General features: G+C 41.2%; 1 protein-coding gene across 11 annotated transcripts in view; it reads right to left on the reverse strand.

Moving 5' to 3' along the window:
• Positions 1–15,252: 15,252 nt before the first annotated feature.
• Positions 15,253–26,123, reverse strand: part of chl1b (cell adhesion molecule L1-like b) — an 83,174-nt gene continuing 72,303 nt past the window's right edge. For 9 of the 11 annotated variants that reach the window (XM_074646619.1, XM_074646288.1, XM_074646459.1 and 6 more), the window contains 3 exons: positions 21,198–21,329; positions 19,574–19,646; positions 15,253–17,226 (listed from right to left, as the gene is read on the reverse strand). In XM_074646619.1, coding sequence (XP_074502720.1) covers positions 17,022–17,226; positions 19,574–19,646; positions 21,198–21,329 — 410 coding nt within the window. In that variant the 3' untranslated portion in view covers positions 15,253–17,021. Of the gene's footprint in view, positions 17,227–19,371; positions 19,452–19,573; positions 19,647–21,197; positions 21,330–26,123 lie in introns of all 11 variants that reach the window. The other 2 variants (XM_074646943.1, XM_074646875.1) reach the window with 2 other exon arrangements.

Genomic DNA, 26,123 nt, shown 5'->3' on the forward strand with positions numbered 1-26,123 from the left:
AACAAAATATAGTAATGCAATTGATCTCCAGGCCACGTACAGAAAATCCTGCAATGGAAATGTATGTTCACAGAAAGAGCATGCAGATTAATTAAACCGCAGGCTGCTCAAATAGAATGAATGTATGGTCTGGAGGTCTTCTTGAGCTCGTGGTTTCTATTTAAAAGGTCTGTTTACCATACTTTAAAGAAGACATTTTATTACTTAAAGGGGAACTTTTCAACCTGGACTCTATTTTCTGATGTTTTTGTGTCTAAGTGATTAATGGGGACAATGATTTTTATTTGTATTAGGTCCAGTATTGAGGGAGAACGCTGCAGCCGTGAAACGGGCTGCAATATCCTTCAGTGCAATTCCTCACAGTCAGTGTACGTCCAATGTAGACTCCTCCTCGAGTGAAACTTGGTTAGACACAATAACAGACAGAACGGATCAGGCGGCAGCGCTGGGTCTGACCTGTGTAAAGGTTGCAACAGAAAGTTTGCTGATCCGGTGGGGAGTCGGGACAGTCCCTCGGGATCAGACCCCCGGCGCTGGGGTTTGCACTGGCTGAATTTGTGTTGCTACAGCTCCGCTAACCGAAGGTGTGTCTCCCGGAGGTGCCCCCCCTCTACTCCCGGCAAAGGAGTCTTCAGGTAGCGAGGAGAACGAAACAAAAATATGATCGTATCAAAATTAAACCAACCTATCATAACGTACTAGGACCATACGGCCCCAGGTTAGTGGCACAGCCACTCACCAATAATTAGGCATGGTTTCAGAGCCTTTAGCGGACATGCCCCTAGTATTTCAGAGCAGACAATACTACTTATTTTTTCCTGATTTTGAAACCTATTCAAATGAATAATAATATTTTTTTTCTGTGGTTTGACAAACTCAGAATACTTATTTTTGCTTCACCCAGACATTAATAATAATAATAATCTTACATATAAACAGTTGTGGGAACAAACAGAACATCATTCCAGACATTTCTCCTTCCTTCCTAATTAGTAAGATTTCCTCATCTGCAGCATTACAGACTCTTTTAGAGATTGGAGAGCAAAGTGAAAGAGGATAAACTTTAAAGCCTCTGAACACCCACACTGGTGTTTTCAGTTAATCTGGTTGATTAGACCTCTGCTCAGGACTGTGTGAGCGTGTTTAGACTAAGTGAGTGACATCTTCCTGAGTCTCCTTTTAGCTTTGTTTAACCTGTAAGGACGAGACCAATTACACCTCCATCGTTCTTATTGGTAGATGAACATTTTTAACCTAATATATTCACATCAAAGCTCCGGCCACTTTCGACCTGAGCAGAGGTCTAATCCGCCAGAATAACTGAAAACACATGTACGAGTGTTCAGAGGCTTTAACCTACTTTTTGTACATTTTTGTCCAGTGTGAAACCAAGTCAGTGTCTTATTTTACCTTAGTTTTGATACGTAACCTTTGTACTGATGTAACAAGTCTGACATGCCGACTCTGACACGTCCAAAACTGACGCTACTCAGGAGAGCAAAAGACAGAGCCTCAGGGCGGGTGTCTCCCTCCACCAATGAATCGAGAGCATGTCATTTGTACGCACTAATGACAAAATTTGAAAAAACTAATTATAAATTTGAGAGAATAAATCATTACATTTTGCATCCAAGTTAGTTGCTGCTGCTACTGGAAACAAAGTTAAAGAGAGGTTGTGGGCTGAAAACATAGACTGTATATAAGAAGTGGATGTAGTCACAGTGACATCACCCATTGGTTTGTGGACTGCTGTTTTGGTAAATGGACTTGGACTTATATAGCGCTTTTCTAGTCTTCTGACCACTCAAAGCGCTTTACACTACATGTCAGCATTCACCCATTCACACACACATTCATACACTGATGGCAGAGGCTGCTAAGATGCCAACTTTGCCCATCAGGATCTAATCTAAATACTCATTCACACACCGATGGCTATGCCTTCGGGAGCAATTTGGGGTTAAGTGTCTTGCTCAAGGACACATCGACATGTGACCCGGAGCAGCCGGGGATCAAACTACCGACCTTCCGATTGGTGGACAACCTGCTCTACCCTCTGAGCCACAGCCGCCCAAGTTTGTTTTGAAGCCTCGAGTTCGACATTTTGGCCATCACCATCTTGGTTTTTGCAACCAGAATAATCAGACACGAGAGGGTGGAGCTGAGTACGACCGAATGCTGAATAAGACATTTTTAAGCGACCAAAAAGTTTATAATTAACTTTCATGAAGTGAAAACACACTGTGAAAGGGTTAAGTGTAGAATTGGGTGGGAATTCTCAAGATAAGAGACATAAAGACATATGATGCTGACATTGAATTTTATATTAAAACCAGAGATTCCTCATTACATAATATGAAGACGTCCTAGATGTCACATTGGACATTTTATGCACATCTCCCCACAGTTCAGCAGGACATATTTGGTATCTGTATAACACCTTGGCATCTTGTCTGGAATTTTAAATAAAAGTTATGTGAGTTTGAACAATGCTTACTTGCCAAACATGCATTTGTAATGATGGACGCTCCATCGGCTCTGGCAGAATGGAAGAAGATATTGGAGGAGGAGATGCTCTGCATGACAAACGTTTGGTGAGGGAGAGAGAAATTGGATTTTAATGTGTATGCCGGAGATGAACTATAAAGCCAGAGCGGCATGTTAATGTCAGGTGGAAAGGGTGCCACCGCCTGAGGACATTTTACTCTCTTTACTCTCTCTGAAACAGAGAGTAAGAGACAGAAAGCGAGTTTTGACACCCAAAAATATCTCCCTGAATTAAATTTGTAGGCTGGATCCTCCCTCCGTTCTCTGCAGATTTATTACAGTCATTCCGCGCTATGTGTCAGCAAATGTAAAAAGCTTGTTTATTATTTCTTTGCTCACTATTCTATCCACTCTTTATTCCTCCTGAAGGTCAGAAGCAACAGAGCCTAAATTGCTATGACTGTGGTGCATCGAAGCTGATCCCCTCAAAGTAGGAGGGTATTTCAAAGTGCCGTGTTAGGGGCTCGCCTCAGAGCTTATCCCGCAAGTAACTGGCGTGAAAAATGTGGACCGAATCTTTGAAAGACCTGTTCCTGCCTCTGTGGGGCCACAGCCCCCCACCCCCGGTGAGGCGGCGCGTGCAGGTGGTTGGCGGCACGGGCGAACTCTCAGCAGATAACACAAGCCCTCACCCGATTGGATCAGAGCGGAGGAGCATTCTCGTCAGCACTGCAGCAGCTGGGAGCCAGAGGCTCAGGCCACGGCGAGGCTCAGGCCACTCAAGCCAGAGAGTCATTAGTCTTACCCGGAGCTAAGACCGGGGCCCAGGGGAAACAGCTCGCCTCATACCAAGCAGCGCCTGATTGATTACACCACAGAAGTTTTTGCAGGATAACATACATTACTAAAATTAAGAGGACCATTTTATAACCCATATTCATCTGATGGGGACAAAATTGGATGCATGTTAGGAACGCTGACAGAGAAACTGCAGCAGCTGACCGCAGACGCTGGATTGATTTCTTGTTCACGGCCTGTTTTGCACAATTAGCTCTTTATATTTGAACACCATTATTCAGGCCGGTCTCACACACTGTTCGCAGCTATACCTAATAACATACTGTAATTTTATATATCCCACAAAATCAATTTGTGTGTAATTCACGTAATCTTGAACCAGGAAGAATAAAGACCGGTGAACGCCGCATAGGGAGGAGATCGGGGTGGATGAGTGGGTCAAAAAACACAAGACTTTCGCCCAGGAGACCGGCAATCGTATCCCACGTAGTTTTGTTGACTAAACCTAACTAAGTAGTTTTGTTGACAAAGACTAACCAAGTCAATCTCTTCCTAAAACTAAGTAATAGTGTTTCCTAATCCTAACCAAGTCGATTTTTTCCTAAACCTAACTAAGTAGTTTTGTTGCCTAAACTTGAGGAAGTAGTTTCCTGTGTAGAAAGAAGTATATTTTGAAAAGACTGTATGCATGTAGCGAGCGGACATTGACACGTGTTGCTGCACATTAGTAGGAAAACAAACAAAAAAGGAGGAATACATTTTTTATAAGATATTATACGAACCCTTGCATGAGAATACGCTGCATTATTTCAATCTGCTTTACGTGCAAATTTGATGCATCATTTTGAGTGTTAGCAAAGAGTGATTTCCTCCTCTTCTTGCCCAGCTCGGTCATTAGGCCATACATTTTCCCAGTATCCCTTGCTGCACTGCAATAAAACTTTATTTGAAGTAGAGTTGCTAACGTATGCATCAAGACCCCACATATTCTAATATGGCAATCTGCATTACACTTCCCCAGATGGCCTGTAAATTAAAGAGCTAATGTCCTGGTAATCTTATGACAACAGATACAATATATTAACATATGTATTGCCATACACTTACATTGAGGAGTCTATTTGTCCTTTGCAGAGGACGTTGTATCCAGGGTAATAATTGTCAAACCAACAACAGTGAACCAGGATTTGCAAGAAGCATTAAAGGAAATTTGTTCAGTGCCCTCAACAGCACTTCAATAAATAATACAAGCAGCTCTGAAATTGCATTGTTATTGAATACAAGCCGCAGGCAATTCCTGGATTACTCTTTTGTTTCCCTGTGTATCAGTTCCCATTACACAGAGATGGGGAGTATTTACTGTGGAGGAACTTTATGGGATTTAATCATCGTTTGAACTTTTGACTTTTTCTAATTATCCACTAATGTACCTATTACATGTAATAAGTGCTGTGGCAGTGTTTTTTATGATTTCATGTGGATCTACCACGTTTCAGGGGGTATTAGTCTTTTAAGTGGAGACCATGCTGATAATTAAACCTGCAATTAATGATTTTACTGCCCACTTGGGGGCAGTGGAAACATGTTAGGAACACAGCATTGACATATCATCAACTTTGTTGCTAACTGTGTCTGTCTGATGTTTGCTGCTGTACGGTGGGCTTTTAGAGCTTTTTCTCTGACAACAGCTGCCTGCTGCTGCAGAACACCACGCTATGAGAATGGTGAGAGTGAACCAGAACAGTAAAGTTGTGGGCCAGACAGTAAACAATGAGCTGAAACTCACTATAAAGCTCCGTAAAGCAGAGCGAAGCTGCAGATTCAGCTGATAATTCTCTGTAGGCTCATCAATATGAGCGACCACTTCCACATCGTCAAACTGTTTTAACATCGTCATTTGATTTTGTTATTGTCAGTAAGCAACTTGAGGGGGGATGTAGTCCCCCTTGTAAGCAAAATGACCAAAATGCATTCCCCTTGTTAACCTGCCACCTCCTCTCCATCCCCTAGCAGCAGAGAGAGTGCAGGGCCAGAGGGGTTGTATAGTTGAATATGTTAGTCCAGTCTGCCTGACTCATTCATCCTTTATCTGACTGAGGTTTGTGTACGTTAGAATCTATGACCCCGACCGCGGCTCTAAAATATCAGTAGCCGAACAGGACGCTGTTCGTGGTGCTGAAGTAGCAGACAGATTTGTAAATTGCAACTTTTTCTCTGAGTCACACCTTCAGTCCTGCCCTGGTAAGAATACACAACCAATAGAGTTGTTCATGGGGCGGTTCGCTAGTCCCAGGTGATCAAAACAAAACGGCTCCATCCCCCCTGTTAAAAATTAACAAATTGGTTATTGTGAAAATAATAATTCTAACAGCTTTAATATACGTAATTATTCTTTGTCAACATGCTAACAGCGTATTGCCGGGTTGTTTTGATTGGGATTTTTTTGCACCCTGCCAATGTTGTTGTTGTTTTTTGCTGACAAGTATCCAGATTATTAAATCACTTCCTGTTTAATAGGACATTTCTTTGTTGGAAAATGCTGCAAGAAGTGTGAAAAGTGTTGAGGGCAGCAGACTTTAAGAGATGGGGAATAGCGAAATGTCACAAAGTATCACTTTAAAGCTGCATTAATCAATATTTTTATATTTACGATGGAATGACAAAGTGAATTGTGAAAGGCGTCGCTCGTAATCCCCAGAGAATTATCACCACACTCTGCAGCTCTACCCCAGCTTTAGTGGGCCCTCTAGGTTGCTTTAGCTCAATGTTTTGGTTTCAAAGCCTCAAAACGACTCTCATCATCTCAAAAAAACAATAACCGATAAACTCACTGTACAATTTCAACACTCAGAACCAAATGGCTGAAAGAGCTAAAAGAGGGACAATTTGACTTAAATTACACCAGTCAAATTAAAGTTATGTTGCTCTGTATCTGATGTTTAGGTACCTGTTTGCTTTCATTACAGTAACAACTTTGTGAGCTGACAAATAGTTAAATAGTTCTCTTACAAGTTCTCTCACAAGTAAAAAGTTAAATTCAGGAGCAACAAAACAGACTTTTCCGGACTTGTCTTATATTTTTGCTCCTCAATGCGGTGCAGAACGAGACGTTGACACGAGGCCGCCGATGAATTGAGAAGCGAGGTCAAACATGGAGCCACCTGGATCTGAAGAGGCCGATGCTTCACTCTCTGACCTGACAGTGTTGGGCAGCGTCCAGGGAGAGGCAGAGCTATCTGAGATGTCTAATATAGGCCCATCTGCCTTCCTCCCCTGGGTCCCCTGCTACCTTTGCCCCGCCATGTGTTCCCCCGTAGCCTACATTCCCAAATCGGTGGCAGCCGAGCCCACGTTCAGCATCTGTCTGTGCTAGAAACGTCAGTCTGTGCTCGCGCGCTCGCAGCCCCTCCACAAAACACTGAGAGGGATATTCGCGCACTCACTCCAGGCTTCCCACACCTCTCCAGTAAATTATCACCTCCCCAGAAAGAAAACGCCGTGTTGCCTGAGAGTTTGGATTACACATCATCAAGTGCTGGGCCCAGACAGTTGACATTGCTGTGTAATCATCATTACCCTCGCAACTGCTTCTCTAGTAGGGTCACAAGGAAGTCAGCGCTCAAGTATCATACAATAAAAGCTATATAAATGCTTGAATGTTCAAACTGCCCCTCGTCTGTAGAAGTGTATATTTAAGAGCCCATTGAGCTGAGCTCTGGAGATTTGGAGATTCTGCGTGTTTGTGTACAACCTGTTTTATTTCTATGGTTTGTGATCTCTTAAGAAAATACACAGTATATGATGTGATGTGTTGTTTGACCCTGAAGGTGTGTACCTGTCTGGTCTGCCACGGGATAAAATTACTACTTAAATGATGCCGCAGAGACTTTTATCCTGCAATGCACAAATCGACATCTTATCTAGTTATTTGTTGACTACTATTGAATCCTAATGGTCTCATGATGAAATAAATTCAAATCATTCTCTTGAATTAGATGTCATTTTTCTTGTGGAGCGTTTTGTGTTATTCTGTCGCCTTTCAAGGAACTGACTTGAAAACAAGATGATTTGTATGGAAGTAATCTTACTTCATTGGCAGATTTTTTTCCCTTATTTGAATAAATGAAGACTTCATGGGTGTTTTTCAATGTAAGTTATTTTATGAGTATAATTTCCAAATCATTTCAAATGGCAGAGCTGATGCGGTTTAACTCGGCCAAACCAAGTCTATGGTAGCGGGGTAAATGATTGGTCCCTCCTGAAATGGTTCAGTCCTACCATAACCTGAAGTCTGGACAAAGGATGTCATGTATTCAATACACCATGTTGAAGATGGAAAGAAAAATTATGGTATTAATTAAAAAGAAACTCTGTCAAGACTGTATTGAGCTTCCAGAGAAATGGCGTCAGAGTCAAGATAAAGTTAATGTTTTATTTGTTTTTCAGTTCTCAGTTGAATGTATTTTTGTTAGATTTGAGAAATGCAGGATTGTTTAGTTGTTTGTGGTCTTCACTGCCCAGTTATTTCTCTTATTATATAGATTTGTAATAAATATTGACAGTTGTTCCGCTGCTATGCTAAACCAGGCTCGTGAACACATCTTAAATAGCTATGGCTAGCAAGCCTGTAACCTTGTGCCTCTCCTTATGTGCTGCCTTAGACGTGAAAGATGTGACCTGGACTTCCGTGGGTGAATGCAACCATTCCCATCTGGGAGGTGTGTGTGTGGTTGACTCACCTCGCCAGGCCATCGTTCTCACTTGGATCGGATCAGTCCTCTGGACACCCCTCTGGTGTAGATCTGTCGGCCCGGTCCGGCCAGTCCGCTCTTCGATGAGAATGTTCAGGGTATAAAGTGTATATACAGTAACAGCTTATTGTGGTTTCTGAGACAAATGCCATCTCAATCTTCCAAAATGTCTTGCCTCTGGCGTCTTCCTCGTGATGCATCCAAACCAGCTCAAACCGCACTAATCTCTGCTTCACACAGGTGCAACTGATTACGGCTAATGAGTCAAGCCTGTGCAATTTGAAACTTTTTGATGGTTAACCTAGAGAGTTTTTGTGGTGCCTTCAAATGAAACCTGTGAGCTTGTGTTTACAACATGGGAAGTCGTGCACAAAATATGCTTGGCATTCAAGTAGTGAAGTCGTGAGAACACCGCTGCTAAGCTAGCAAGTGGCTAACATAATGCAGTGAATGCAAAGGCATAATGACAGAGGAAAAAGATGAGGCCGTTGGGGATATCAACATTTTCCAAAAAACAAAATTACGAAGAAAAACAATATATGACTAAAATTACAATATATGAACTTATTATGAACCAAAAAAATGAACTTCTATGGCCTCCACCATTTCTGACAACATCAACAATCACGTCACAACTCGTGAACTTGGAGCTTTCAGAAACTTTCCACTTACGAGGTTGTGAATACCACAAGAGGGGAGAGTTCATATGGACTCTTCTTCAACACGACCCCATTTGAAGGCACTATTAGTCAGCAGATTAGCTAATAATACAGCTAAATATGGAGAATAAAGTAAAAAAAAAAAAAAAAAAAGAATAATCATTTAATATTGACTTGGCTTTAACTGGTGCTTGCCCTTCAGTGAAACTAATGGTTTCCTTATAATTATTACCAAATGACAGAGTTCCTAAACAGGAAACTTCCTAAGGATTTAAGGACAACTAAAATAAAGCCCAAATGCATCTTTCCTTTTAAACTTGATAGACTTCTAAACTGTATAATGTTGAAACTGGCACAAAACATATGTCTCTGGAGGTGAGAACGTTGGTATTACCAGAGAAATACAGCAACCTGACAGGCACCACTTCATGATTTAGTTCCCCAAATGTTCCACATGGATATTCTGCTCACCAAAAAAAAAGGACAAGTCTTTAAAAAAAAGTTTTGCCACATTTCTTTCCCACTTTTTTTTTTTTCAAAAGTTGCTGCTCACAGGGAGAAAAAATGTGTTGATGAATGAAGCTCTCATATAAAGTGAGTTGCTGACAGCTCTGGAGACCTGGGGGACCAATTCATTTGCAGCGCAAGTGCGATATGTTGAGATCAGTCCCTCAGATGTCCCAGACGCCTGAGCCCTTTGAAAGAGTCACAGGACCGTGCTGGCACTGGAAATTCAGCAGCGCTCCAAAATGAATCGCTGCTTTAGAGCGCCTCGCGCCTCGCTGCCGCTATAGTGCAGGATTTCTCATTACCAGACTGTATGAATCAGACATCCCCTGGTTTGATTTGCACTTATAATTTCTGATGTAGACTACAATGGGCCAGTAAGTGGCTTTACGTGTCTGTCTGTTGAAGAACCAGATTGTAATGTGCCTTGCTTTATCACAGAATATATGAAGTCATCTGCTATGAGGCAACAGCATGCAGATGTTTTATCACTCCTACACTGTGAAATGATAATTGGATCCACTGTTTCCTTTGCTTTTGTGATGTCGGCCTTGCGGCGCTTTTTTTGGCAACATGGGAAGAAATTTATACGGCAGAGGAAGGAGTCCATTTTTCCTCTTTACTTAATGCAGCGATTTCTTTTCCAGTGCGAGACCTTCGAGGCAATTCAGACGTTCATTTGAGTCTTGTATTATTTATAACTCTGATTTCTATGAACCGCTGTTGGAGCCTGAAAAAAGGCTCTCGCACGTCATTGGAGCTCTTAAAAGTCCACCTTGTGCTTCAAGTCATTGACCCCCCCTCTCCTCTATTCATCACTCAACAAATGGCGGTGCCCGTAGAGACGCTCGCTTCTATTACCCGCTGCGAATTCCATTAGAGGTACGGACACACAATAGAGCATTTTTTAAGCCTTTGACATTGCCATTGTAATGGACTGGGGTCGTGGATGATATGTAGGCTACGCTGCATAAAAGACTGGTTAAATATATGAGACTGTACGTTATGGCTTTCACATTATAGGCAAATCCTTTCACCTCTATCCTAAGTGCTGTTCAGGGGTGTCACATCGGAGTCTGCCTGAAGACATCATCGTCAAATTAATCATGTGACCCCCGTGACCCCACTGCACACAACACAATGGGAATGTGTGTGTTGGTGTGATGGTGGCGTTCATATCAGTCATCATACCCAAGGTTCACCTGGCGCTGCGAGAGTTGTGAATACAAACACAGTGAGCGGATACGATTTTTAGAAACTGAATTACACTTGGTTAGCTTAGCATAAAGACCGGAGGCAGAGGGAAACAGCTAGCCTTGCTTCCAGTCTTTATGCTATCCTAAGCTAAACTAACCATGTCCTGACTCCAGCTCCGTCCTTAACGCACAGACATGAGGTTGACATCAATCTTTGCATCTTACTGTCGAGAAAAAAACTAATTAACGGCTCCACTCTCAATTAATTTATAGGCTGAAAAAGCGGAAATATTGACTTGCAGAATTCAAAGTTAATCCTAATTTCTCACGAAAAAGGACAGTTTTGCATAGGGATGTAAAAAAAATATTAGGTATTGCAATATTGTGTTTTGTGATACTGTATCGGTTCTCAAAAATACTATAAATTTTGAATTATCGGTTTACATGCAAAGATTAACTAATACTTTACTTAATGGCAAAATATCTACGCTCTCAGTGAATGTGTCCTCTCAAAGTAGTGCTATGATGTTGGCGGTTACAAGGACTGTGATAACACCAATTGCAGCCCATTCTCACAACAAGGCGGTCCATTTAAATATAGCTCCTTACTGCTACACTAACACAACGCTGCTGCTGGCAAGGCTTTGCCCCCACCACCCCATCCTCCACCTTCTAGTTCAGAGTCCCAACATGCATGGCTCAAAGGTTAACATGGTGCTCTTGTATACTAAGTGGGTTTCTGCATTGCCCTCCCTGTCTTGGCTTAGCATGCTGCTTTGCTAATCCAGGGAGCATCTTGAGAGTGGAGCCATCAAGCGCCAAGCATAACTGTATGTCCATTTGTGCAATAAATGGTTAAATCTATGACGAGAGTGTTCCTGCTTGAAATACAAATGCAGATCCCACTGTTCTGATTGCATTAAAAAAACAACTTTTTTTTACTCACATTTAATGCATATGGTGGTGTGTTCTTCATACTATGACAGTTTTCCTAAAATTAGATTTAAAAAATTTCAATATATCGCCTCGCTTACTGCATCGCAATATATCGCAATTTTGAATCGTAACCCCTGTATCGTGATACGTATTGTATTGCCAGGTTCTTGCCAATACACAGCCCTAGTTTGCATTGGTCTGAGGGTTACAGTGATTACTGATGCAAAGTTAAACATTCAGTCTTATCCTTTGATAATACATAATAAAATGTACTGTGGACTATTTTCCCCTGTAAAATACCTGTGTAGCATTAATCTTCATTATTCATTGTTCATTCTCATAAGGGCAGCAAGACAGCATACTGATAAGGAGTCTGTACTAACAGTCATTATTTAGGACCAAGTGTGCAGCAGGAGGTGAAAAATCCTCCTCTACTGAGTCCTCCTTGTAAATATTTAGTGAATTCTTTCACTTCCGTGTATAAATGATGTGTGTTTGTGGCACCTTTCTTCATTAGTTCATTATCAATATTTTAGTGTCTAATGCATAAAGTCACTAGCGATGTGCTGGGTCAATTCTTCAGTCAGGGAATGAAAAGAAAAGAAAAAAAGCCTTGGTTGAAAAATACCTGATGTAACATGTACAGCTCCAGTAGCACGGTCTTTATATTTATAGGGAGTGCACACACACACATACACACACACACATACTAAGCTAAATGCTATGATAATAAGGGCTGGGGAAGTTATGAGCATCAAAGACTCATTATTGCACCGCGGATGGTACTGTGTCATTTTAGTTTGTTTTTTTTCTATTCACGGATTATTACCTCCTCCTAATGCTGGAGCAAAGTGAGAGTGGTACTGTATAGAGGCTCCTGCTCGACTGTGTGGCTCAGCTCAGAGCAGCTTTACTTCATGTCTTTAGAGCCGCTGCTTTCAAGGTTGCTTGTTGCTTTTCTAAATAATAAAGAAAAACTTCAAGTCTGTCCAGAAACAAGCAGCACGGGAACATGCTGGAAGCTTAAAGGTGCAGTGTGTAGGATTTGGCGACATCTAGTGGTGTGGTTGCAGATTGCAACCTCTGCTCACTCCTCCCTTTCCAAGACTGTGGTAACGCTGTTTGCCTCGCTCAGAGGCCGTCCTTAACATAATAACACTACTTTAGGAGCAACGGAGTCAGACGGTGGCTGGCGGTTCCACGGTTTTGCACTCTGCGACTCATGTTACCACAGTTTTACAAGCGTGTTGGAGAACCACGGGGGCCTTTGATAACATAAAAATGTGAAAGTCTCTCTCTAGAGCGTTGTTTGGTTTGTCTATCCGGGCTACTGTAGAAACATGGCGGACTCCGTGAAGAGGACCCGCTCCCTATGTAGATATGAAGGGCTCATTCTTAGCTAACGAAAACACAACGATTCTTAGAATGAAAATGAAAACATAGTTATGAATATAATATTCCATTTCTGCTAATGGATCCCGTGAAATGTTACACACTGTTCCTTTAAAAAAATGTCAGTGTCTTTACCACTGCAAAAACTTGACTTAGCCCGAGCATCACCTAACATTCATCGAACTTTAATCGTTGTGAATCCAAACTAGCCACAGCCACTGTCAACATTTAACCGCCTCCTACCACCTCAAGTAAGCACTTCACGGCCTGTATGAACAGAAGGAACTATCACAATAACTCTTTCAATGTACATACGGCCACGTGAGTGTCGTATTACTGCAGACAAATCCTTGTATCATATTGTCTTTTTCAAAGTATTTTCTCTAAGAGGCTTTATCCAAACTGTATTTCTCTGGCTGTGATGTAATTCAGCTTCTCTCCAGAGAGCAGCCATTGTTATGTTGCAGAATTAAGCTCTGTAAGTAGCTTCCCCCATCGCTGATGGCATGTGTGCAGACGCGTCCAGCTGTTCGCTTTGTTGCCAAAGAGCCGAGGACCTTCAAAATGGCTACCGGAGGGTCCATTATCAACACCTGAAGGTCGTATATGTGAGGGCTGAAGCCTCTAACTGCTGCAGCGAAGGCGAACCCGGCTGAGTGATGATAGAGTATCTGCGGCAGATGTGACCCACGCGGTGAGAACCCTCACAGTGACACTCTCCGCTCCCTACTATCAACCATCAGACATGATTACAGCTCTCGCTCCATGATCCAGTGCCTGTCTGAGCCCACTCCTTTGATTTCTCATGATTCTCTCCTGCAGCCAAAGTAATCAAACGAGAAGCTCAACTCAGACAGAGGCTTGACCCCGGCGCGACATTTCTTAAAGTCATACTACGAATGGGGAACAATCTGTCAAACATCTTCTATTTTATTCAGAGGGAATGAGCATGTTTCCACAGGTAGGCTACCTCTTTCTCCATCTGAAGTCATATTTTTACTGCAGACTGGAGGTAAAGGAGATTAGAGATAGAGATTTATCCAGTCATGTATTCATCTATGGGGGCATACAAACAGTACTGTAGGTATCACAAACATTAAAGGTGCTCTATATGATATTCAGATCATTAAATTGCAGCAAACAAGTATTTGCCATGTAACGATATAGAGGATTAATGGCTACCTGAGCAGAGAATGAAGTCACTCTCCCTCTATGTGTGTTGTAATCCGAGTTTCGGCTCAGCACTGCTCTCATACGGCGGTGAGTCCTTGTAAATATTTTGTGAATTCTTTCACTTCCGTTTTTAAATGATGTGTGTTTGTGGCACCTTTCTTCATTAGTTCATTATCAGTATTTCAGTGTCTAATGCATAAAGTCACTAGCGTGTGCTGGGTCAATTCTTCAGTCAGGGAATTAAAAGAAAAAAAAGCCTTGGTTGAAAAATACCTGATGTAACATCTATAGCTCTAGTAGCACAGTCTTTATATTTATAGGGAGTACAAACACACACACACACACACGCTGAGCTAAATGCTATAATAAGGGCAGACGAAGTTATGAGCATCAAAGACTCATTATTGCACCGCGGATGGTACTGTGTCATTTTAGTTTTTTTTCTTCTATTGACGGATTATTACCTCCTCCTAATGCTGAAGCAAAGTGAGAGTGGTACTGTATAGAGGCTCCTACTCGACTGTGTGGCTCAGCTCAGAGCAGCTTTACTTCATGTATTTAGAGCCGCTGCTTTCAAGGTTGCTTGTTGCTTTTCTAAATAATAAAGAAAACCCTTCAAGTCTGTCCAGAAACAAGCAGCATATGATTTGGCGGCATCTAGTGGTGTGGTTGCAGATTGCAACCAACTGAGTAAACCTCCGCTCACTCCTCCCTTTCCAAGACTGTGGTAACGTGAAGCGCCGACTGCCAGACCGTCATAACGCTGTTCACCTCGCTCAGAGGTCATCCTTACCATAATAACATTACTTTGGGAGCAATGGAAGTCAGACGGCTCTGCACTGCTCTCATACGGCGGTTACAGCTGATAACGCTGTCCCGACCAACGGCACCATCGTGGAAGCGTAGCGCCCACCGTCCTGTTCTCCCCAGGTAAACACTGTTAGCTCTGTCAAGCAACAAGCAAAGAGACGAAACTCTGGTGTTTGTTTGTTTTTTACAACAGCCACTGCCGCCATTTTGGACTGAAAACTCTTATTATATTTATATTATTGTATTGTTCAACACAGGACATTTCGGTAGAATATGACTATAGAATAGGAATAATTTAGTTTTACTTTTGACGGCACTGTTAAGGTGAATGTTTTACTGCCGTTTTGTAGTCACCTCCAGTCAAAAATGGCTAAACAATTGACTTTCACTTCTTGGCATTATACATTCTTTGCCGTTAGTTACGAGTTGCTGGCTCAGCTGTCGTCATGGGCAACAGAAATGCTCCCAATCTCGCATTTAGCACCTTTAATAATCTTCCATTAGTGATGTCTGTGACCAAACAGTCAGACCATTACCAGGATGTAAGAAAGTAAAGCAATTTAATGACATCAAAAAAACACCAATTAACATTCTTAACATGCAATGGCTGAAATTTTACAAAACATTGCAATTTTCTTCTGATGGTGGTACTAATGTTAATGCTGAACAACGAAGTGATTGTGTTTTGAATGGCAGTATATCGAAAGTAACAGAGTAAAGGCTCGTTAAAACGGATGTAACGGTGACTACAGTCCATTGTATCTCAGCATACAACCAGATTACAGTAATCTGATTACAAAAAAAGTCTATAATCCAGTGCACTTTCTTCTTAAAGGGGCACTCCACCAATTCACACATGAAGATCAGTTCATTGATCATAAAGAGTATTAGGCTACTCAGTCTGTTCTGTGGCTTTGTCAAGGAAAACTGATGATGTCATAGTGATGTCACTGGGGTTATCTCAACCTGGATTTTGAGACTATAAAATTACTGCGTTACAAACTGGGGCGTGGAATTTAAAAAGACTTGGGTGTTAATTCAACAGCATCTTTATAATGACAGAGATGAATTATGGGAAGTGTAGGATCCAGCATGTTTGGAGCTTGACCCAAAAGAGGGACTGCTTCCATTTTTACCATCAACTAAATCAGTGGACTGCTGCTTTAAAGGAACAGTTTGATAATTATTATGCTTATAATATCGATCGTTACCTTGGGGACTACCATTTCCAGTCTTTATGCTAAAATAAGCTAACCGGCTGCTAGCCGTAGCTTCATATTTACCGTACAGACATGAGTGGTATAAATCTTATCTTCAGCAAAAAACGTATATGCATATTTCTCGAAATGTCAAACCATTCCTCTAAAGACTTTGTGGCTACTGTATAACTAAATTGTGTTTCAGAGCAACTTCATTTGATATGCCAGCATTGTAAAATAGTTTGTCTATAAACTGTAATTGTACTTTTAATACAAATTGTGATAAAAGTGTGACTGGTTTACACATCAATTTCTAATAATCAGATAAATAATAGCGTGTAATGGATTACAATATATCTTCCATATCTGGAATATGAGTGTATGGGGCTGTTATTACTATAGCCGTGTGCGATAGTAAGCACAGACTGAGGTCTGTCATTTATACTGTCCGATGGATCTAAATGCTAAACAAGACACATAATAGCTACATTTAATTTTCTTCTAACGTCAAAGGGAGATTCACTGTTTATGATATGTAAATGTTATTTAGTCAGGTATAAAACCACTGGATAAAATAAGTTAATAATCAACCTTTATACACATCTTACATCATATTTAATGAATAGTTTTCAAATATAAAAGGTCAGTAATATTTGCTCCAATTGAAAAATATCAAACTTGATATTCCCGCTAATCTGTTGGTCGGCTACAAGACGACATCGGAGGCAAAGCTGCATATAATGATGTGCAATGGAGAGTGAAATGTTCCTAACATTTGTACAAACAGCTGACGTAATGGGAGATAAAAAAGAAAAGAAAATCCAAAGCCCTCTAAATTTTTTTTTGTGTAATAATAATTATAAAAAAAAGACACTCCGCACATATAATATACACTATATATACACAGTATTTAGTAACGGTCATTGTGTTGCAACTTGACAAAAACAGAGCTGTATAAAATGAGGGTGGCAGTGTGCAGTTGGCAATGACGCATTACATTTGACACGACGTGTGCTCGGTATGGATAATGTCTGTTTTCCTCTTTCATTTGTTCCTCCCAGCAGGTTTAATGAAAAACGTTGTCCGGGAGAGGACGGATGGCGGTTTCGCTCCTCACGCCGGGGTCTGAATGGTGGCTTTGATCTCGGCGGACGCCCTCTTCTCCTTTCGCCCCGCGTACTCGCCGATAAAGGAGCCGTCCTCGTTGAACTGTACGTCCTCGTCGCCGTAGTCCACCAGGCTGTCCCCGCTGTCCCCGGCTTTGATCTCTCTGCTCAGCGAGTGTTGGCTGCCCTTCAGTGGCTTCTCGTCGTTGTCGCTGCGAGAGAGGCACAGTGGATTTAGAATCACCTCATTTCACCCATGGCTTCACTCTATGGCTTATTGGAGAGGACGGTGGGGGGTGCAGACTCCAGCTATCACTGCCTCTACGATGAGCCTCTGTGACAATAGAATTTAGCTCTGGCTGACCAACGGGACATAATCACACAGATGTTGAGACAATATTAATCATCACTACAGGTGTCACGATTTCCATTCTGAATTGAAAATCGATTGAAATTCCATTTCAACCATAGAATTTAAAGTAAATTTCACACGATCATTAATATCCTCTGCTCTCCTCACACACAAGGAGCGGAGCAGAGGACAGACAGGTGGAAAACAAGGGGACGCAAATAGGTCAGTAGTGAACGACAGACTAATGTGCTGTCGGATTCTGTGTTTTTGTGTTTTAAGCTGAGCTAGACCAGAGAGTAGTCGCCTAAAAACAGATCGGTGATGCTCTTTTGCCCTCATTGTTCTCCATGAAGTTTGCTGGAAGTGATGTGATGTAGCCCCGCTGCTTTTTGTGTAGAGTGAGCACTCCATTGGTCTGACTCCATTTAAAAAATAACCTTTTAAATGCTCCATTGTTGTTCAGCAACCGGTCATATGGTAACTGAAGAGGCAATATGATCTTGTGTAAGTCTGATTAATTTGGAAAACACAGCAGTCATCATTTGTTTTAAAGCTAGAGTTGGTAATATTCAAAACAATTTTTTTTATATTTGTTGAAATTCTCATTACATCCTGACAGCAAATACCTTCGCTCAGTGCCTGATCCCTACTAAAGTAGGGCCAAAGGTTTTGCCCTTTTGGAACTAATGGAATTATTTATTGTGCACAATCTAGGATGTTATTAACTCACCTTCCTCAGGACTAGACTACACTGTCAACCATGATACCGAATTTTAGATTCCTAAGTGTAATAGCTTTCGAGTTCTACTCCGGAAATAAAATTGAAGTAGAAAAAAATCTGTTTTTGGGCAAAATTGGAAAAATGTTGGGCACCCTGGACTTCTAACCCCCCAAAGGCACAACTAGACCACACTGTCAACCATCATACCAAATTTGAAGTTCCTAAGTTAAATTGTTTCCGAGTTTTACTCCGGAAACGAAAGTGTGACGTGCAAACGGACGGACACGTGGAGTGCTATAAACTCCCGACTACGTTGTCGCGGGGGTGAAAAAAGGAAAAAAAATCCTGTATCTGTGGTTGTCGCAGGACTGTAATAATCCCGTCCAATCATTTCAATCGGCCTGAATGAAACGATTGGGTGGTCTACCTTCCTGCGCTCACTGCGTTGGGAGTGGCTTTGGAGGGAGGCCTGAAGCAACAGACTCTCAGTGTTACAGACTTACTCTCTAGATTTAGGGACTTTTGGAGCTGCATGTAGTGCTGCGAGCTACTTTCATTGAAAAGGAGTCAGCGACACTGGGCTGGGTTTTTCGGTTGGATAATTTTTTAAATCTAGCGTATTCTTGCTAGTTTTTCAACATTACCAAGCCTAGCTTTAATGAAAACTGAAGAGAAGGAAATAATGGCAGGCGAACCAGCTTTGTGATAAGTTAACTGGGTGCTGGAGGTAGCTTTATATTCATTGTACAGACATGAGTCATGTGGATTTTCTCATCTAACTCTGCAAGAGAGCAAATAAGTGTATTTTTATTCCTTTAAGTTAAAAGAACTTAGGAGGGACTTTACACACAAACTTAGTGATAGATTTATGAATAGCTGCTGCAGCCAGCTCCTGTAGTCAACATGACAGAGTATAAATCCTGTCACACTGAGCCACTTTTGACTCCACTACATCAGCATTTGTTGAGCTGTGCAGATCCCACTGATTGGAGTACGGGGGCCCAGATATTACTGCCCCGGAGACGAGCTGCTTTCAATTACACTGATTGGTTCGAGCCTCCTGCCGCTTTGTTGGGCAGCCTGCGTTTAGCTCCTTCCGGACACAAAATGGCAATATGTGAGCGGCGCTGCGGCTCCCTTTATGATGCGATGTCTATCACAAACAACAACAACAACCACACAACACCGTATCTAAGATCACAAAGTCCTATAAAGGGATGCTACCACTCGGACAAACAGCGATGCGTAAACAGCTCAGGGATGCTATCGCTGTTTATCACATACTTTCCAGTTACTCAGGCCGTCAAATGTCTTGAACGGAAGAAGTGTGAGGCTCCACGCCAACCTCGCGCATGCTGGGTTGTCTTTTCAGCGACAGGAAAGAGAGAGTTACGGAGAGGACAGGACAGCAGAGGAGAATTTCATACACTGTTGCACGTGAATTGCAGCGAGGTGGTGAAATAGTGCTCCGAGGGGTTACGCTTACCTGTATTCACAAAACGTGTCATCATTCATGCCCTGGGACTCCACGTCTGGGTGGAGGTCCTCTTTTTCTTTCACTGCTCAGAAAATGAAAAGAAGATATCAGTGATTTCCTCAAGAGACGGCTGCCAGTGAAGATCACTGTGTCCCCTGACTGCTCCTGTTTCAGTCTCAGTCCCTGCACTTACTCACTGAATGAATGAAACATCAGTGCAAGCCTGAGAAAAGATTGCACCATTTAATCTAATTTCTGTAAATATACATATTAGGGCTGTCAGTCGTCACAAATTTGTTTTAACGCCACTCATTTCTTTAACGCATTAACGCAACTTGCAATTTTTAGGTTGTAGTGGGCTCAGTTTTAAGCAAAGATACTGGCATATGAAACTAGAAAAAACAAATGAATCCATTGGTACCAACCATGTCATACCAGCTTGTCGAGAAAGAGGTTAAATAACGCTCCAAATTTACGCTACATTTGGCATGGCCATTTTCAAAGGGGTCCCTTGACCTCTGACCTCAAGCTATGTGAATGGTAATGGGTTCTATGGGTACCCACGAGTCTCCCCTTTACAGACATGCCCACTTTATGATAATCACATGCAGTTTGGGGCAAGTCATAGTCAAGTCAGCACACTGACACACTGACAGCTGTTGCCTGTTGGGCTGCAGTTTGCCATGTTATGATTTGAGCATTTTTTATTATGCTAAATGCAGTACCTGTGAGGGTTTCTGGATAATATTTGTCATTGTTTTGTGTTATTAACTGATTTCTAATAATAATTATATACATACATTTGCATAAAGCAGCATATTTGTCCACTCCCATGTTGATAATGTCGACAAATCTCCCTTTAAGGTACATTTTGAACAGATTAAAAATGTGCAATCAATTTGCGATTAATCACAATTAAATATTTGAATCGATTGACAGCTCTAATATAAATATAAAAATCTTTAAAATATTAAAATGTATACATCTATATATGATGCAAGAAAAAAAAAAGCCACGGCTCAGGCAAATGAAAGAAAAGGTTGCCGGAGCTACGGGTGATAATGAGAACTTAATGAGAAAACAAAGGACAGAGCTGCGTCTCGCTCTTTTTTTCTGCTGACGACTGAAGCGATCGCTGCACAGGCGACAACCTGATGGCCATTAGCTGTGAATAATAAAGCCGATAAGGACTCTCATGTCCCCAATAGCAGGAATAACATTGAGATACCGCGGAGCTTATGTCATCATTCCCTGCTCAGCCACCCCGTGTGCAGCATTTGCATTTAGTCTCGCTGTGGGCTGCACTTTGTTTAGATTGCTGCTGGGGGGAAAAAGCTGCGTGTCTAAATAATGCCAAATTCAAATGCCGGACGTACAGTAGAGAGGCTCGTTTTCCTATCAATACACAAGTCTGTTTTTATGTGTGAATTTGCATTAAAATAATTTTGTGGCTGAAGGAAAGAAAAAAAACTCCCATATTCGTGTAATGGCTTCTAGTGTGATTGATAATTTCCTTCATAGCAACAAACAGCCAAATGGAAATATAATGATGCTCCGAGCAGCAATTACTATTCAAGTGAGGCGATGTGTGTGTGTATGTGTGTGTGTGTGCGCTTTGTAAGCGAGCACCTACCTGAATACTTCCCTCCTTTATTTCTGTTGACAAAGCAGGCGATCAACACAATGAGTATGAGGAGAGCGATGGCACACATCAGGCCGATAAACCAGCCCTGGGTGGATATTCCTCCGTGGATGCTGGCCAGACCTGCGGAGAACAATAGCCGGTGACTTTGACACGCCTTGGCCTTTCCATCAGGACACTTGATTGAATGTTAACATCGACAGGGGCCTATCTGATGCAGAGGCGGAAGGTGGCAGGGCGCCGCCGCTGATTGGAAACGGTCCAATATTAATATTAAACAGCTAATCCTGCTTGTCTAATTAATCAAGTAAGGGGACGCTGTACAAATGTAATTCCTCTCAGCGAGGCCGCGCAGCTAAATTAAATCCTTGTGACACCGCTAAGGACCACACACCGCTGCTTGAGTCACTGCTCAAGGACGCGCTTGGTGCAGCGTGAGAGGTCAATTAGTTTAGCCTGCTTTTCTTTCTTTCTTTTTTGTTGTTGTTGTTGTTGTTATTTTAGTTTCCCTCCTCACCTGTGGTCAGGATAACATCTTCAAATATACTTGAATTATCAACCCAGCTGTTAGGAATAAGGCGCACAGTGTAGTCGGTCGCAGGGTCGAGCCCGTCAATGATGTGGAAAGTCTTAGAGGTGTTTAAGGCCTCTGATATCTTCCAGACACCCTCACCTGTGCAGAGGGTGAATGATCAGGATGGGTTAGTACTCATGACAACACACAGCTATCTAGTGAAGGTATGAATGAAAAGACATGAAGGAACCCACACAACACATCTAAAGCTATTCCATGTTTCACTAAAAATCACTCCAACAACGTCCAGGAACTACCGGAGTAAAAAGGAGAGCTTACGGTTGTTCATATATGCGATATAAAACTCTGTGTGCTCTCCTCCCGATATCCAGCTGATATTTGCGAAGCTGTCGCTAACAGCTGAGCTAAAGTTCAACAGGGTCGGGACTGAAGGAGAAGTGAGAGAAGATGAGAGAAACGGCAAAAGAAGAGTTAGTAAAGGACACAGCAGCAGCAGATGAAAGCCGTCACGGCGGGGTGAGGAGGAGTGTTGTCATTATGTGATGAAGGATGCTGCTCTTCACCTTCTATGAAGGAAAGCGAGCGTGCTCTTCTGTTTCCTAACTCTATTGTCAGGAGGTATCAATTACGTCTGACAGAGGGGGACATTAGGTGAATCCCTCAACAGCTCACACGACAAGAGTAATGTGGATATGGAAATAAAGATAAATGGAGATCTGCAAAGGTCTTTAACACTATGTGATGATTTTTTTAAATGTTCTATGTGGTTCTTATTATTCTTATTAGAACACAGGTGTTATCCGTGTCTAAATTAAGGATTTTTAATTCACAATCGGAGTCCTCGGATGTTTTCCAGACTGCCATCCTAAACCAAGGACTTCCTTTCAAAGTAAGCTGAACAGTCACTGTTTTTCATTGTTATTTGACTATTTGCCCCGTCCTTGAAAAGCACCTGGTTTTTTACTTCAATATTCCCGACACCGTTTCCCGACCCAGTGCAGCACTCCCAGTTTTTTCTTCAAATACTATTTAAATTAGGGCTGTCAACGTTAACGCAATAATAACGCATTAACACAATCAATCTTTAGGAGGTTTCAGAGTGAACTGACATAATATGAAACTAAAAAAAACAAAGGAATCCATTGGTACCAACCATGTCATACAAGCTTGTCGTGAAAGAAGTTATATAAAGCTACGAATTTACGCTCAATTTTGGCGAGGAAAAACTCTCATGGCCTTTTTCAAAGGGGTCCCTTAACCTCTGACCTCAGGATACGTGAATGAAAATGGACTCGAGTTTGCCATGTTATGATTTGAGCATATTTTTTTATGCTAAATGCAGTACCTGTGAGGGTTTCTGGACAATATCTGTCATTGTGTTGTGTTATTAATGGATTTCCAATAATAAATATATACATACATTTGCATTAAGCAACACATTTGTCCACTCCCACGTTGATAATAGTATTAATTACTTGACAAATCTCCCTTTAAGGTACATTTTGAACAGATAAAAAATGTGTGGTTGATTTGCGAATAATCGCGATTAAACATTTCAATAGATTGACAGCCCTAATTTACATTTTTAAATCTATAATAGTTAGCATAGATTACATTCTTATCTAACAAATGTATATCTCTTAGAAGCTGCAAATATGTTTAATGCATGTCTAATATCGTTTAAACACATTTCTCTTGTGTTGGTCTTTCACATAACGAAGACTAGGCTGCGTCAAACTATTCCAAGGGAGACACGCGAGGGGGTCTTTGGTATATTCTCTATCTTATAAGGGGTCCTTGGCTGGAAACAAAATTGAGAACCTCTGTTTTAGAAATACAGTACTTAGGTCAAATTACCGATACAATTCTTTTATTAGCCAGTAAAGATGCGAAGAAAGTATTCAGATTTTGTTTTTTCCTTAGACATTAAATTTGGCAAAATATCAAATAAATTGTATTATATTAAGTTGGCTTTAATATTTTCTGCCCTAAAGCAGTCCAATTTAAAAATGCTTAGTGGGGCTGCAACTAATGACTATCTACCTATTAATCTACTGATTATTTTTTTCAATTAAATGATTAATAATTTAGTCTTTGAAATGTCAGAATATAGTGAAAAATACCCAGCACCTGTTCCCAGGCCCAGAGGTTATGCCTACAAAATATTATTATTCTGTCAAACTCCTCCCAAAACCTAAATACATTTTATACACTAAACACTTTTAAACAATTAATCCACGATCAAAGTTTGATTAAAATAAAGTTGTTTGGTAAAAAATAAATCTGAATCAGCCTTTGAAGCCAACAAAGTGCATTTTAATTCCACAGAAGCAGCAGTGAGGACATGAGCTCTATGTCCTCTGTCCTGGTTATACTATTTCTCTTTGATGTATCTAATTATTAGTGGGCTTTAATAACTATACTTCATGTTATTAGCTTTGAAAGCAGGTTCACATTCCATCTGTTCTGAGCTTCATCTGCCTCAGACATATCATGTAAATGTAGCCTTTTGATGCCCAACTGGGAAGACAAACAATCTAATAATGTAGTGAATGATGTGCATCATTAGTATGGGGAAAGTAGGCTTTGACAGCAGCTGTCTAAGCCAGTCAACAAAGCACAATCCACTTCATTTCCCCATGGCAAACATGCAAATCTTCTGCCGTGTCTCCAGCTCAGGTGTGTTATTTGCTCAGGTGATAATTCGGCACACAAGGACACCTGCGTCTGCGCTGCCCATCCCAACCACCGCGAATGACACTCTCTGACTAATGTTGATGGATTAGTCTGAAAACTATGGTAATTCCAATCATTGGAAGTGTGCGATGACTTCCACTGACATAGGGCCCCTAAACTAAAAATATCCCAAGGCTGGCTGCCGTCTTTTGTCACCGCGCTCCTCAGCTTGCTATTAAATGCTGCAGAAAGCAGCTGCTCACCCAGCAGGGAGCTGATGCCCTGGAAGACGCCCCTTCAAAGTCAGGCGGCTTTTCTTTCTTTTTTTTATAAGGAGAGGCCAGAAAATATTCTGATATAGGAGCTTTCAACAGCGTCCACTTATCCACTTATCTCAGTGTCCTGTAAATATCACCCTCCCAGTATGAGCTCACACCGCCCCGGCTCGGCCCAGGAGGACGTTCAGCCTCACTATTTCCTCTCCGCTCAGATGCTGCCCCGGACAACTTCTTGTCTCTGAGCGGTGCTGCTGTTTACCCAGTTGAAGATTACATGGAAATGTCAGGTGACTGTTGGGTCAATACGCTGATGTGTACGGAGGGGGGGACCGAGGCCCAACAAATCAATCACTGACAATTAGACATATTTGTCCCCTTCAAGTGACTGCACTCTACAGCTTCACTGTCGGGATATAGATCTAGTATCTTAGATTTCCCCGTGGTACAGCAGGGAAATTAAAACCATATATGGAAGCCCAGAGAGGCAAGTGAGAAAAAAAATTCTGGTTATCCATTTCTAAGGCTGAATTGTTTTATTTCCTGTTTTTATGACTTAAGGACTAAAGAAAAAAAGAGAAAAGTGTTGGCAGGTGACTAAAAGGTAAAAAAGGGGGAAGAAAACACGAAGGCTTTTAGTCCTATTTAGAACATGGGGTAGTGGTGAAGTGCAGTTCAGCCTCTTGAGGCCAAAATGAGTATTACAACAACAACAAAAAGTTGTTTTCACCTGATTTTAACAGATAAAAAAGAAGTAACTTAGAATATGAATCTGGCAAAACTATTTTTTTTCCCCTACCGGCTAAATTTTTTTCCCCCACCTGTTACAAAGATGAAGAAAAAAAAATAAAAAAAATAAAATAAGGAACTTAGCAGTGATGTAATGTAACTAAGGATATTTACTCAAGTAATGTACTTAAGTACAATTTTGAGGTACTTTACTTGAGTATTTCCATGTCCTGCTACTTTATACTTCTACTCCACTACATCTCAGAGGGAAATACTATTTACTGCATTACATTAATCTGACAGATTTACTGTATATTTTGTATTAATCTGAATCAACTAATACATTATGATATATTATTTTAGATTAAGCTGCCCAGCAAGAACGTATTTAAAATTTGCCACACCATAACCAGCTGCAATATTAATCTGATGTATACAGTAATATACAGTCAATAATTATGATCCAATGATATAATATATATATTATTCCGACATGGGCCATTGTGCATCATAATAAGTACTTTTACATTTGATATTTTACGTATATTTGATTCTAATACTTTTGCACTTTTACTTAAGTAAGATTTTGACTTGGTACTATTACTTTTTTTATTATTACTTTGATTATACTGGCAAAACCTTTTTCACCTGTTAAGTCATGAACAGAGAAAACTATTAGATCAGACATAGAAAATGGATCAC

The sequence above is a fragment of the Sebastes fasciatus genome, chromosome 1 (assembly GCF_043250625.1).
Source record: "Sebastes fasciatus isolate fSebFas1 chromosome 1, fSebFas1.pri, whole genome shotgun sequence".
NCBI classification, from domain to species: Eukaryota; Metazoa; Chordata; class Actinopteri; order Perciformes; family Sebastidae; genus Sebastes; species Sebastes fasciatus.